We start from the raw sequence: 13,928 nt of genomic DNA on the forward strand, positions 1-13,928 counted from the left end.
ACAGAGAGACAGAGACAATCAAGGAGAGACAGAGACGGGAGGAGAGAGAGACACAGAGAAAGATGGACAGAGAGGCAGGTGTGGAGCCACAGACAGAGAGAGAAGGCGAGGGGAGACAGAGACAGGAGGAAAGAGAGACACACGGGGCGGAGAGACACAGACAGAGATCGGAGGGTCACAGACAGAGGTCAGAGGGAGAGCAAGAGAGATGGGGTCAGAGAGAGAAAGGGACAGGGACAGGGGAAAAGAGAGACAGACACCTGCCAAGGCTTCCTATTCTGTGGCCCCAGCCTATGTCCTGTCCTGCCCAGAGTTATTTGGGGGCGCACAGGCCCAGGACAGAGTTGGGGGAGGGTCTCACTTGGGATGTTCCCAGCCTGGCAGGTGAGAGGAACAGAGACAAGGGCGAGACAGAGACAGAGATGGGACCAGAGAGACAGAGGAAAAGAGAGCCAGAGAGAAGAGAGACAGAGACACGCGGTGGGGTGTGGGGGAAAGAAGGAAGGAAGGAGAAAGAATGAATGTTAGAGAGACAGAGACACGGGGTGGGGTGTGGGGGAAAGAAGGAAGGAAGGAGAAAGAATGAATGTTAGAGAGACAGAGACACGGGGTGGGGTGTGGGGGAAAGAAGGAAGGAAGGAGAAAGAATGAATGTTAGAGAGACAGAGACACGGGGTGGGGTGTGGGGGAAAGAAGGAAGGAAGGAGAAAGAATGAATGTTAGAGAGACAGAGACACGGGGTGGGGTGTGGGGGAAAGAAGGAAGGAAGGAGAAAGAATGAATGTTACAGAGACAGAGACACGCGGTGGGGTGTGGGGGAAAGAAGGAAGGAAGGAGAAAGAATGAATGTTAGAGAGACAGAGACACGGGGTGGGGTGTGGGGGAAAGAAGGAAGGAAGGAGAAAGAATGAATGTTACAGAGACAGAGACACGCGGTGGGGTGTGGGGGAAAGAAGGAAGGAAGGAGAAAGAATGAATGTTACAGAGACAGAGACGGGGCCTAGGAGAGACGGAGAGACACAGAGACATTTCTGTCTCATCGCGGTCATCTGCGGGCACCGCCCCTCACTCGTGCCGGCGCTGCGGTCTACACCCACCCACTCCTTGGGTGATCTCATCCGGCCTCGTGGCTGTAAACGCCACCTCTCCCCTAATGAGTCCCCACTGTTTCTCGGCAGTCCTGACCTCGGTCTGCCCCTCCGTGCACCCTCCGCGGTCTACCGCACCCTCGCGCGCCCTACCCCCTTCCCGCACCTGTGCGTCTCCACAAGCTCCCTAGGGCGCAAGCCAAGGGACCAAGCCTCCACGCCGTCCTTGGCTCCTCTGCTCCTGACCCCCTACTTTTCATCCATCGGGCAGTAACTTGACTCCACATGCAGAGGGGACCCCGCGTCCCTTCACCTCTCTTCTCCCTTGACCGGGTCTCCTCCCACCTGGGCCGTTGCCACCGCCCCCCGCCCCACCCCCACCATCACTCTCCACCCTGGAAGTTTTTAAAAAGTAAATAAGATGATGTCACTCCATCCTCGTGCTTAAAATCCATTGCACTTAAGTAAAACCCAAACTCCTTAACCCTGGTAGGTAAACAGGGCCACAGACAGAGAGACAGAGACAGACAGAGAGCCAGAGGCCTGCAGGCCGACTGGGTTCCTGGTCTGCCCTCCTGCCCGTCCCGCCCTCCTCTGGCTGGAGTCAAGTTCTTCCCTGCACCGCACAACCTCCCCTGCTGCGTGGACCCCGCTCCTCCTCTCCACTGGGTTCTCAGCTTAAATGTTCCCCTGCTCTGAGACTCCCCGACACAGCAGAAAGACTCACCACCTTATGGTCCCTGCAGTTTTCCTTTATTGTCTGTGCCCCGCGGTAGGACGCGATCCCCAGTGGCGAGGGCTTTGATGGTTCCTCCTGTGGCCCCAGCACCTGCCGCAGAGCTGGGAGCGTGGTAGGCGCTCAGCTGCTTTTCACTGAGCGAGGCTTTTTACTTCTCCCACTCACCACAAGCCTACGATGCACCTGGCGCCGTGTGCCTTTCCCTGAATGACCTCTTTGAATCCACCTGGGAAATGGGGCATCATGGTCACTCTAGTTTTACGGTTGGAAAACAGGCTCACCAGGGTGCAGTCACTTGCCCAAGGTTCCAAAAATAGTGTGTGATGTAGGCTGGATTCGATCCCGGGGTAATTTGCTGGAGAAGCACAGCAAGAGAGGGATGAAGGAGGGGAGAGAGAGAGATTGAATTTAGAAACAGAAAGAACATGAGAGAGAACAGGAAAGAATGAGAGGAAATGAAAGAAAACACGAGAGAGAGAGAATGAGAGAAAGAAAGAAGAGAAAGAGACAATGAGAGATACAGGTGAGAGCGAAGTATCTCGTGAGAGAGAATAAGAACATGAAAAGAGATAGAACGAGAGAGAGAGAAAGAAAAGGGAGAGTGGAGTCTAGGATCTGGGGAGGGGTCTCCTCTCTGGGCCCTGGGCCCCTGGCGCCTGCTGCCAGCCCCATCTGGGCCCCCAACCACTGCCTGGTCAGAGTTGAGGCAGCCTGAGAGAGTTGAGCTGGAAGCTCACAGCACCTGACCCCTGGAATGCATCCCCTGGGGGGCAGGCCAGCCCAGACTGAGGATGCTTATAAGCCCCAAGGAGGCCCCTGCGGGAGGCAGCAGGCTGGAGCTCAGCCCAGCAGCGGAATCCAGGAGCCCAGAGGTGGCAGGTAAGAGGCCTGGTGGTTCCCCACTAAAAGCCTGCAGTCTTCGTGATCCGAGTCTCCCTCCAGCTCCATGTCGCTGGATTCTCAGCCTCTGTGCCTCCTATCTCCACGTCTCCCCACACAGATCCCTCCCTGTCGCTAGTTAGGAGTCCATCTCTTTCTCTGTCTCTCTCTCTGGGTCTCCCTTAGCCTCTCTGTCTCTCTGAATCTATATCTCCGTGTCTAACTCTCAGACTGTCTCTGAGGGTATCTCTCAAACGCTCTGTCTCTCCGGCTCTGATTCTCTGTGTGTCTTCCCTCTGTGCTTGTTCGTGGATGGCTGGACACCATCTCTCCCCACTCGTAGACGGCTAGATGCTCTCTCTAGACTTTCCTTTCTACCTAGTTCTCTCTCTCTCTCTCTTTTCCCATCTCTCTCTCTTTTTCTCTTTCAGTCTCTAAATCTGTCTCTCTAGGTTCTGGGTCCATGAATGGGAGTGGGGGTAGATGGTCTAGACTCTAGCCTACCTAATAACATCCCAGAGGGAAGAAAGGGAGGGAGAAAGAGAGGGATGGAGAGACTTGGACTGAAGACCCCCAGATAGGGCTAAGTCTCAGTCCTCATCCCCAGGTGCTGACGTGATGACCACAGCAGGAAGCCCCCGGGGCTGGCTCCTGGGGTACCTCATCCTCGGTGCCACAGGTATCTGAGTATGCATGTGTGTGTGACTGTGCTTGGGGGCACAGTGTTTGTTGATGTTCGGGCGTGATTCAGTGTCCTCCTGCTCATGACTGCAAAGCTGGCTGTGAGACGGTACCATGTGATCCGCCCCCCATGGCTGTCCCCCGGAATTGTGTGTGGCAGTGTGCCTGGGTGTGTGGTTGGACCTGTGGGACACTGACAGTTTGTGCCTCTGAATATCTGGTGGAGTGACAACAGTGTAATGATGAGGTAGGGACAGGGGAAGCCGAGGGTGCAGGAGATTGTGCTTCCTGGGGAATAATCCATTGCTGGGCATCTGTGCCTACTTCCTGGGTCTTCAGTCCTGAGATCCCCCTCTCCCATCCCCAAGGAACTCACCTCACAGGACTATTATAATGGTGTTTTGGTGTGAATGGGCTCGTGGCTGGGTGTGACTGTGGGTAAGGCTGGGAGAGGATAGGACTGACTCGGTGCAGGACTCTGAGCATCAGTCTGTGCAGAGAAGTGACCCGATCTTTGCTCCCAGCAATAACTCCACCCCCTGAGCTTTAATCCAGGCCAAAGGACCCGATCCCACCGCTATGAGCCTAGACTCCCCTGTTGAACCCCTGACCGTGGCTTTGCACCGCGATGGCACCAGTATCACCTCCAGAGCCCACCCCAGAGCCCTGACTCCACCCCAGGAGACCCGGTCCCACCTTCTGAGAATGCCCCTATCCATAACCCGGCTCTTGAAGCCGTGACGGCGCCCCTGCGCTGTAACCCCAACCCTAGGAGCACTAATCCCGACTTCTCAGCCCACCCCCATGCCCTGACTTCCCTCCCAGAAGCCCTGAAACCCTGACCAGGCTCCCGCACCATGATCACCGCCCCTGGGAGCCCTAGGCCAATACCCTGGACCAGCCCTTGAAGCTCTGATCATGCCCCCTGCACCATAACCCCACCCCCAGAAGCCCTGGGTCCGCCCCCTGCGCTCGTTCCCAGCCCTGACTCGGCCCCCAAGAGTCCTGACAGCTCCTGAAGCCCTGATCGCGCCCCTACTCCGTAACCCCACCCCCAAAAGCCCTGGGCCCACCTCCTGAGCCAGCTCCCAGCCCTGACTCCACCCCGCGGAGCCCCGACTGCTCCTGAACCTCTGACCACGCCCCTGCTCGGTAAGCCCACCCCCAGGAGCCCTGGGCCCGCCTCCTAGACCAGTCCCCAGCCCTGACTCCGCCCTCAGGATCGCTCGTCTCTGGTAGCAGCAGTCGAATCATAAACGGCGAGGACTGCATCCCGCACTCGCAGCCCTGGCAGGCGGCACTGATGATGGAAAACGAATTGTTCTGCTCGGGCGTCCTGGTGCATCCGCAGTGGGTGCTGTCAGCCGCACACTGTTTCCAGAAGTGAGTGCAGAGGTAGGGCGAGTGGGCAGGGCCTGGGTCCGGGGGCAGGGCCTGGATGTTACTTTGGCTGAAGGCAGGGGCCTAGTATCAGGTTCATCCTGGGGTGCTCGGGGGAAGCAGCGGTGAAGGCTCTGGGAGAAGGACGGAATTAGCCTGGATCCGGGGAGCCCCGAGGGAAGGGCTGGGAGGTGGGAACCTTGCTTTGGAAGGATTCAGAGAGCCCTGGGTTGAAATCTCAGCCCAGTGCTGAGTCTCTAGTGAACTAAGGCAAGTTCCTGTCCCTGAATTTTTGTGAATGAGGATTTGAGACCATGGTTAAGTAGCCCGTAGGGTGTTTAGCGAAGAGGGTGGGGTTGGGGTTAGGGAATGGGGATGGGAATGGGGTTGAAGATGAGAATGGAGATAAGGATGCAGTTGCCACAAAACTGACCTGCCGTCCGTGGCCCTCAGGTCCTACACCATCGGGCTGGGCCTGCACAGTCTTGAGGCCGACCAAGAGCCAGGCAGCCGGATGGTGGAGGCCAGCTACTCGGTGCAGCACCCAGAGTACAACAGACCCTTGCTGGCCAACGACCTCATGCTCATCAAGTTGGACGAAGCTGTGTCCGAGTCTGCCACCATCCGGAACATCAGCGTTGCTTCGCGGTGCCCTACCGCGGGGGACTCTTGCCTCGTTTCTGGCTGGGGTCTGCTGGCGAACGGTGAGCTCGGGGGGGTGTGTCTGCCTTCTTCAAGGGGTCCTCTGCCCAGTCGCGGGGGCTGACCCAGAGCTCTGCGTCCCAGGCAGAACGCCCACCGTGCTGCAGTGCGTGAACTTGTCGGTGGTGTCTGAGGAGGTCTGCAGTGAGCTCTATGACCCGCTGTACCACCCCAGCATGTTCTGCGCCGGTGGAGGTCAAGACCGGAAGGACTCCTGCTACGTGAGACATGGGAAAGGGGAGGGCAGGCGACTCAGGGAAGGGTGCAGAAGGGGGAGACAGAGATACACAGGGCTACATGGAGAGATGCAGAGATGGAGAGACACACAGGGAGACAGTGACAACTGGAGAGAGAAACTGGGAGAAACAGAAATAAACATAGGAATAAAGAGAAGCAAAGGAAGAGAAAAACAGAAATAGACACACGGGGAGGCAGAAAAACACACACATAGAAATGCGAGTGACCTCCCAACAGCATGGGGCCTGGGGGTGCTGACCTCCACCCAACAGAAGATCCTTGTATAACTTTTGACTCCCCAAAAACGTGACTAGAAATAGCCTACTGAGGGCCGGGCACGGTGGCTCACGCCTGTAATCCCAGCACTTTGGGAGGCCGAGGCGGGCGGATCACGAGGTCAGGAGATCAAGACCATCCTGGCTAACATGGTGAAACCCGGTCTCTACTAAAAATGCAAAAAATTAACCAGGCGTGTCGGCGGGCGCCTGTAGTCCCAGCTACTCCGGAGGCTGAGGCAGGAGAATGGTGTGAACCCGGGAGGCGGAGCTTGCAGTGAGCCAAGATCCCACCACTGCACTCCACCCTGGGAGACAGAGCCAGACTCCGTTTCAAAAAAAAAAAAAAAAAAAAAATAGCTTACTGTTGACGGGGTGCCTTACCAATAACATAAATGGTCAATTTATGCATATGTTTTATGCATTCATGATATACCTTTGTTGGAATTTTTTTATATTTCCAAGCTGCACAGTTCATCTGTGAATTTTTTAAAATTGTTGCAACTCTCCTAAAATGTTTCTAATATATTTATTGAAAAAAATCCAAGTGGACTTGTGCAGTTCAAACCAGAGTTGTTCAAGGGTCAGCTGTGTACCCAGAGGCAAACAGTGACACAGACTCACAGAGATGAAACACGAAGAGAAATAGGAAAAATCAAGACTCTACAAAGAGGCTGGGTATGGTGGCTCACGCCTGTAAGCCCAGCACTTTGGGAGGCGAGGCAGGCAGATCACTTGAGGTAAGGAGTTCAAGACCAGCCTGACCAACATGGTGCTATCCCATCTCTACTAAAAATACAAAAGTTAGCTGGGTGTGGTGGCAGGCACCTGTAATTCCAGCTACTTGGGAGGCTGAGGCAGGAGAATCACTTGAATATGGGAGGCAGAGGTTGCAGTGAGTCAAGATCGCACTACTACACTCCAGCCTGGGCAACAGAGTGAGACTGTGTCTCAAAAAAAAAAAAACGACTTTACAAAGAGATGCAGAGACACTGAGACAGACAAGCCACGAAGGAGACAAAGAAGGAAAGACAGAAACAGACAGACAACAAGCCCAAGAGAAGCAGCCAGCATTCAGGACATAGGACATCGGGAAGCAGGATTAGATGAGGTCAGGGATCTGCAATGGGACTTCCAACAGATACGTTGCTGGGCTATGTTGTGGTTGATGATGGTTCTGTCTTTGTTTCTCAGTCTCATTGAGTTCCTCTCTGATCCCACATCCATTTCCACCTCTCTGTGTTTCGGATTCTGACTCTCCCTCTCTTCACAACAGGGTGACTCTGGGGGGCCCCTGATCTGCAACGGGTACTTGCAGGGCCTTGTGTCTTTTGGACAAGGCCAGTGTGGCCAAGTTGGCGTGCCAAGCGTCTACACCAACCTCTGCAAATTCACTGAGTGGATAGAGAAAACCGTCCAGGCCAGTTAACTATGGGTACTGGGAACCCATGAAATTGACTCCCAAATACATCCTGAGGAAGAAATTCAGGAATCTCTGTTTCCAGCCCCTCCTCCCTCAGGCCCAGGAGTCCAGGCCACCAGCCCCTCCTCCCTCAGACCCAGGGATCCAGGCCACCAGCCCCTCCTCCCTCAGACCCAGGAGTCCAGCCCCTCCTCCCTCAGACCCAGGAGTCCAGCCCCTCCTCCCTCAGAGCCAGAAGTCCAGACCCCCAGCCCCTCCTCCTTCAGACCCAGGAGTCCAGCCACTTCTCCCTCAGACCCAGGGCTCCAGACCCCCAATCCCTCCTCCCTCAGACTCAGAGGTCCAGGCACCCAACCCCTCCTTCCCCAGACCCAGAGGTCCAGGCTCCAGGCCCTCCTCCCTCAGATCCAGCCTTCCAAAGCCACCTAGACTCTCCCTGTACACAGTGCCCCCTTGTGGCAAGATGTTGACCCAACCTTACCAGTGTTAGAGTTGGTTTTTCATTTTTTGTGCCTTTCCCCAGATCCAGAAATAAAGTCTAAGAGAAGCGCAGGTTCTGTTTGTAGTGTCCTCCTTGCTTCCCCTTCCATTCAAGAGATTCCAGCAAATGGCTTTTCCTCCATGGGTCTCAGTTTCCCTATTTGGGAAATGGGAGCTTTGACCAGGAGGGCCACAGGGTTTCAGAGGGAGGGGCCATTCCCTGGGTAGTTAAGAGAAACCAGTGCCATGGATGTTGTCCAGTTTCTGAAAAGTCAAGTCAGCAAATGGTAACTGTAGAGATTTGCTTGCTTAGTTTAACTATTCAGCTTTAGTTGATCTATATTTGTTTTTGTCTTCTTAACTGCATTTCAAGAATTTTTAACTTGCATCTGTCTCAGGACTTGGCTGCTGCAGCTGGAGTCTGGTGGGAAGAATCGTGGAGAGGGTTACTGTGAGTGACAGCTACAGAGACCAAGGAGCAGAAAGAGGGGAGGTTGAGGGCCAGAATGGGGCAACTGAGGGGCAAGGAGATGGGAGACTGGATAGGTATATAGATAATTTGAACAATACAATTAGCACATTCTGGTCAGATATGGAAAGTTGCACCCAGTACCTGAAAAATATAGAATCATTTCAAAAGACATACAGCTGCCAGATGGCTAAAATTGAAAAGAATAACAGCATCAAGTCTCGGTTATATCTATAGTAGCTGTAACTCTCCTACAATGCTGGGGGTAGGGGGTAAAATGGTACAACCACTTTGGAAAACAGCTTGGTAAATTCTTAGAAAGGTAAGCATAGATCCACATGATGGCTAGCAATTCTACTCATAGTATTTATGTAATAGCCATAAAAAGACTTCCCTAAGAATGTTTATAGTAGTTTTATTCATAATAATGAAATGGGAAATGAAGCAAATGTCTATCAGTAAGTGAGTGGATAGGCAAACTGTGATATATCCATACCATGGATTGCTACTCTGCACCAGAAAGAAATAAACTATTGATATAAGCAACAACATACATGCATCTCAAAATCATTATTCTGGCCGAGCGCAGTGGCTTAAACCTGTAATCCCAGCACTTTGGGAGGCCGAGACAGGCAGATCACGAGGTCAGAAGATCGAGACCATCCTGGCTAACATGGTGAAACCTTGTCTCTACTAAAAAATACAAAAAAACTAGCCGGGCGAGGTGGCAGGCGCCTGTAGTCCCAGCTACTCAGGAGGCTGAGGCAGGAGAATGGCATAAACCCGGAGGCGGAGCTTGCAGTGAGCCGAGATCACACCACTGCACTCCAGCCTGGGCAACTGAGCGAGACTCTGTCTCAAGAAAAAAAAAAAAATCATTATTCTGAGTGAAAGAAGCTAGACACAAAATATGATACACTATATGATTACATTTATATGAAATTCTAGAACAGGCAAAATTAATCAATGTTGCCTGGTTGCTGGGATGGGAGAGGGGAGTAGGTATAGAAACAGATTGGGGTCAGGTGCGGTGGCTCACCTGTAATCCCAGCACTTTGGGAGGACAAGGTGGGCAGATCACTTGAGGTCAGGAGTTCGAGACCAGCCTGGCCAACATGGTGAAACCCTGTCTCTACTAAAAATACAAAAATTAGCCAGGCACGGTTGCAGGTGCCTATAATCCCAGCTACTTGGGAGGCTGAGGCAGGAGAATCACTTGAACCCCAGAGATGGAGGTTGCAGTGAGCCAAGATCACACCACTGCACTCCAGCCTGAGTGACAGAGCAAGACTCTATCTCAAAAAAAAAAAAAAAAAAATTTAGATGGATGTGTTGGTGAGCGCCTGTAATTCCAGCTACTCTGGAGGCTGAGGCAGGAAGCTTGCTTGAACCCAGGAGGCAGAGGTTGCAGTGAGCTGAGATCACACCACTGCACTGCAGTCTGAGCAAAAGAGTGAGACTCCATCTCAAAAACAAAAACAGAAACAAAACAGATTGGGAAGAAGCATAAAAGAACTTTCTCGGGTGATGGAAATTTTCCTTAACTTTACAGGAGTGAGGATTACATGAGTGTATGCATTTGCCAAAACCCATTGAATTGTAATGCCACACTGTGCATACCTCAATAAAAACTTTACCTCAATTTAAAAACCACACACAGCATTTACAAACATGAACCTGTTATTGAGGTACGAAGCAAGTCTCAACACATTTCCAGGTTGGAATATATAGAGTATGTTGTCTGACCACAATGTAATTAAGCTAGAAATCATAATAACCAGAAAATCTTCATGTGTTTTCAAAATGGTCTTAGGGAGTGCAAGTGCAGGTTTCTTACAGGGATATGTTGTGTGGTGGCAAACTCTGGGCTTTTTACTGTATCCATCACCCAAGTAGTGTGCACTGTACCCAATAGGTCATTTTTCCTCCTTCACCTCACCCCCCTCTCATGCTTCCACCTTCTGGAGTCTCCGGTGTCTATTATTTCACTCTATGCCTGTTTGTACCCACTGTTTAGCTCCCATTTATAAGACAGAACATGTGGTATTTGACTGGCTGTTTCTGAGTTATCTCATCTGCCACCACACCCGGTTAATGTTTTGTGTTTTTAATAGAAATAGGGTTTCACCATGTTGGCCAGGCTAGTCTTGAACTCCTGACCTCAGGTGATCCACTCGCCTCTCCCTCCCAAAGTGCTAGGATTACAGGCGTGAACCACTGCACCTGGCCAAGATATGCATATCTAATGCGCAGAAATTTCACTCCTGAGTATACGCACTAAAGAAACCCATGCAGGCCAGGCGCAGTGGCTCACACCTGTAATCCAGCACTTTGGGAGGCCGAGGCGGGTGGATCACGAGGTCAGGAGATCGTGACCATCCTGACTAACACAGTGAAACCCCGTCTCTACTAAAAAAATGCAAAACAATTAGCTGCGCGTGGTGGCGGGCGCCTGTGGTCCCAGCTACTCGGGAGGCTGAGGCAGGAGAATGGTGTGAACTCAGGAGGCGGAGCTTGCAGTGAGCAGAGATCGAGCCACGGCACTCTAGCCCGGGCAACTGAGCGAGACTCTGTCTCAAAAAAAAAAAAAAAAAAAAAAAACCTTATGCATATCTGCAATATATATGATATATATAGTGATTTAGACTCTATATATGTGCGTCTATATATATGTGTTCATGGAAACATTTTTTTTATAACAGCATCTAACTGGAAACAACCAACCCAACAGACAAAACTAGTAAATTGGAGAAGTAATTTGTGACATATTCATAACAATAAATATTCAGTCATAAAAAGGAATAAAATACTGAACATGGATGAACTTTGGAAACATGAGGCTAAGTGAAATAATTCAGCCACAAAGGGCTGAAATATTCCATTCGATGTTTTGTGGCTGAATTATGCTTCCATTTATATGAAATACAGAATAGGTGAATCTATAGAGACAGAAAGCAGATTAGTAATTGCCAGAAGCTGGGGATCGGGGGGAGTGGGGAGTGATCGCTAATGTGTACAAGGCTTCCTTTTGGGGTAATAAAAATGTCCTGGATTAATAGTGGTGGTGGTTGTACATCGTGAATGTACTAAATGTCACTAACTGTAAATTTTATATTTTATGTACTTAACCACAATAAAAAAGAATGAAAATATGTTTTCATAACACTATTAACCTATTTATACAATTTCTACACATAGAAATCTAAACCTAACCCACTTTGGGAGGCCATGGCGGGCAGATCACCTGAGGTCAGGAGTTCGAGACCAACCCGGCTAACATGGCAAAACTCTGTCACTACTAAAAAAACAAAAATTAGCCAGGCCTCGTGGCACATGCCTGTAATCCCAGCTACTCAAAAGGCTGAGGCAGGAGAATTACTTGAACCCAGGAAGTGGAGGTTGCAGTGAGCTGAGATGGCGCCACTGCACTCCAGCCTGGGCAACAGAGTAAGACTTCATCTCAAAAAAAAAAAAAAAAAGAAATTCACAGGGACCAGGCACTGCAGCACTTTGGAGGCTGAGGCAACAGGATTGCTTGAGGCCAGGAGTTTGAGACCAGACTGGGCAATATAGCGAGACTCTATCTCTACAAAAAAAAGTTTTTAATTAGCTGGGTGTGGTAATGTGCACCTATAGCCTCAACTACTCAGGAGACTGAGGCACAACAGTTGCTTGAGCCCAGGAGTTCTTGGCTGCAGTGAGCTATGATCACACCAGCCTGGGTGACAGAGCAAGACCCTGTCTCTAAAAGAAAAAACATTCATAAGACCTCAGGGGATGAGTGGACAGTTCATATGACCTTAGTGAATGGACGGATAGATCGTTTTACTCATCTTAGGTTTACCTGGATAGACATGAACTTGATCAGTAATTGTGCCTCAGATGGTTCTACAAGCAGCCTGGAGGGGTTGGCCTATAATAACAAAATGGTGACACCTGGGCCCCTGCAACACTCCTTGCTCTGAGGAAAAGACAGACAGTTCAGGTCAACTCCATAGGATGATGTCAGACCTCAGTTAGTTGGATAGAAACATGTCCAATCGCAGGGAGCAGGCGGGAGGCCCCAGTGGTAGGAAGGGCAGGCCTCTCTCTCTGTGTTATATGGACAACTAGTCCAAACGACTTTTCATGATTATCTAGGCAATGTTTTATAAAGGTCAGGTAGGAGACTGGCAAGGCGTGTTTTCTGGTCACGACCCTGCTGACCAAAACAAGTTCAGACAGGATAAAATTTTAAAAAAGGAAAAAAAAAAAAAAAACCAGCAGGAATGACCAGATGAAGACAAAAGTGATCCCTATCTGCTCTCATTGCTCATTGGTATAGAACACCCTCACCAGTGCCATGACAGTTTATAAATGCCATGGCAATGACCCCGAAGTTACTTCCCCTTTCCATGGCAATGACCCCGAAGTTACTTCCCCTTTCCATGGCAATGACCCAGAAGTTAACTCCCCTTTCCATGGCAGTGACCCGGAAGTTACTGCTCCTTTACTGCTCTTTTCCTAGAAAGTTCTAAATAAACCGGGCGCGGTGGCTCAAGCCTGTAATCCCAGCACTTTGGGAGGCCGAGACGGGCGGATCACGAGGTCAGGAGATCGAGACCATCCTGGCTAACACGGTGAAACCCCGTCTCTACTAAAAAATACAAAAAAAAACTAGCCGGGCGTGGTGGCGGCACCTGTAGTCCCAGCTACTCGGGAGGCTGAGGCAGGAGAATGGCGTAAACCCGGGAGGCGGAGCTTGCAGTGAGCTGAGATCCGGCCACTGCACTCCAGCCTGGGCGACAGAGCCAGACTCCGTCTCAAAAAAAAAAAAAAAAAAAAAAAAGAAAGTTCTAAATAAACGACCCCTCAATTTGCATTGGTGCATTACTCAATTTGCATGTAATTGAAAGTGGATTTACATGAGTATAAATATAGTTGCCAAGAGCCCATAGATGGCTGACTCTGGGCACACTGCCTATGAGTTAGCCCTGCTTCGCAAGGAACAGCACCACTCCTAAGACTGCTGTCTCACACCACCAGCTCACCCTTGAATCCTTTCCTGGGTGAAGCCAAGAACCCTCCCAGGCTAAACCCCAATTTCAGGGCTAAACTGTCCTGCAATGAAGTGACAGTCTTTTGTGATCTACATACAAAGAGTCTTAACTCCAAAATGAAGATCTCAGTCACCAAATTCAGATTCTAGACTTTGAGCTTCATCTTCCTGGAAATCAGACTGGTGGTCCAAACTCTAGACATCAGACCAGTCTTTGGCCTCTAGAACCAAGACTTCCATTTCTGGATTCCATTTTCCAGGTTTCAGTTTAATCAAAAGGAAATAAATTACGCCTGCAGGCCAAATCCAGCTGCTGTGTCTTTTTGTAAATAACATTTGGTTGGAACATAGATTAATTCCTTCACGTGTTGTCTATGACTGCTCTTATGCTGGGACAGCAGAAACGAGCAATTACAGCACAGACTGTCTGGCCCACAAAGCCTAACATAATTACTTTCTGAACTTTTACAGAAATAGTTTACTGATGTCTGGTCTAAATTCCAGATGCTTCACTCCAAACCCCAAAATCCCAGAATT

General features: G+C 50.7%; 1 protein-coding gene across 1 annotated transcript; it reads left to right on the forward strand.

Annotated features, from left to right (window-relative positions):
• The first annotated feature begins 3,220 nt into the window (after positions 1 to 3,220).
• Positions 3,221 to 7,958, forward strand: KLK4 (kallikrein related peptidase 4). Its single transcript, XM_007997710.3, has 5 exons — positions 3,221 to 3,385; positions 4,608 to 4,770; positions 5,221 to 5,471; positions 5,554 to 5,690; positions 7,258 to 7,958. The coding sequence occupies exons 1-5, from the start codon at positions 3,325 to 3,327 to the stop codon at positions 7,408 to 7,410; spliced, it is 765 nt and encodes a 254-aa protein (XP_007995901.2). The 5' UTR covers positions 3,221 to 3,324; the 3' UTR covers positions 7,411 to 7,958.
• The last annotated feature ends 5,970 nt before the right edge of the window (positions 7,959 to 13,928 follow it).

Source organism: Chlorocebus sabaeus, chromosome 6 (genome assembly GCF_047675955.1).
Source record: "Chlorocebus sabaeus isolate Y175 chromosome 6, mChlSab1.0.hap1, whole genome shotgun sequence".
Lineage (NCBI taxonomy): Eukaryota > Metazoa > Chordata > Mammalia > Primates > Cercopithecidae > Chlorocebus > Chlorocebus sabaeus.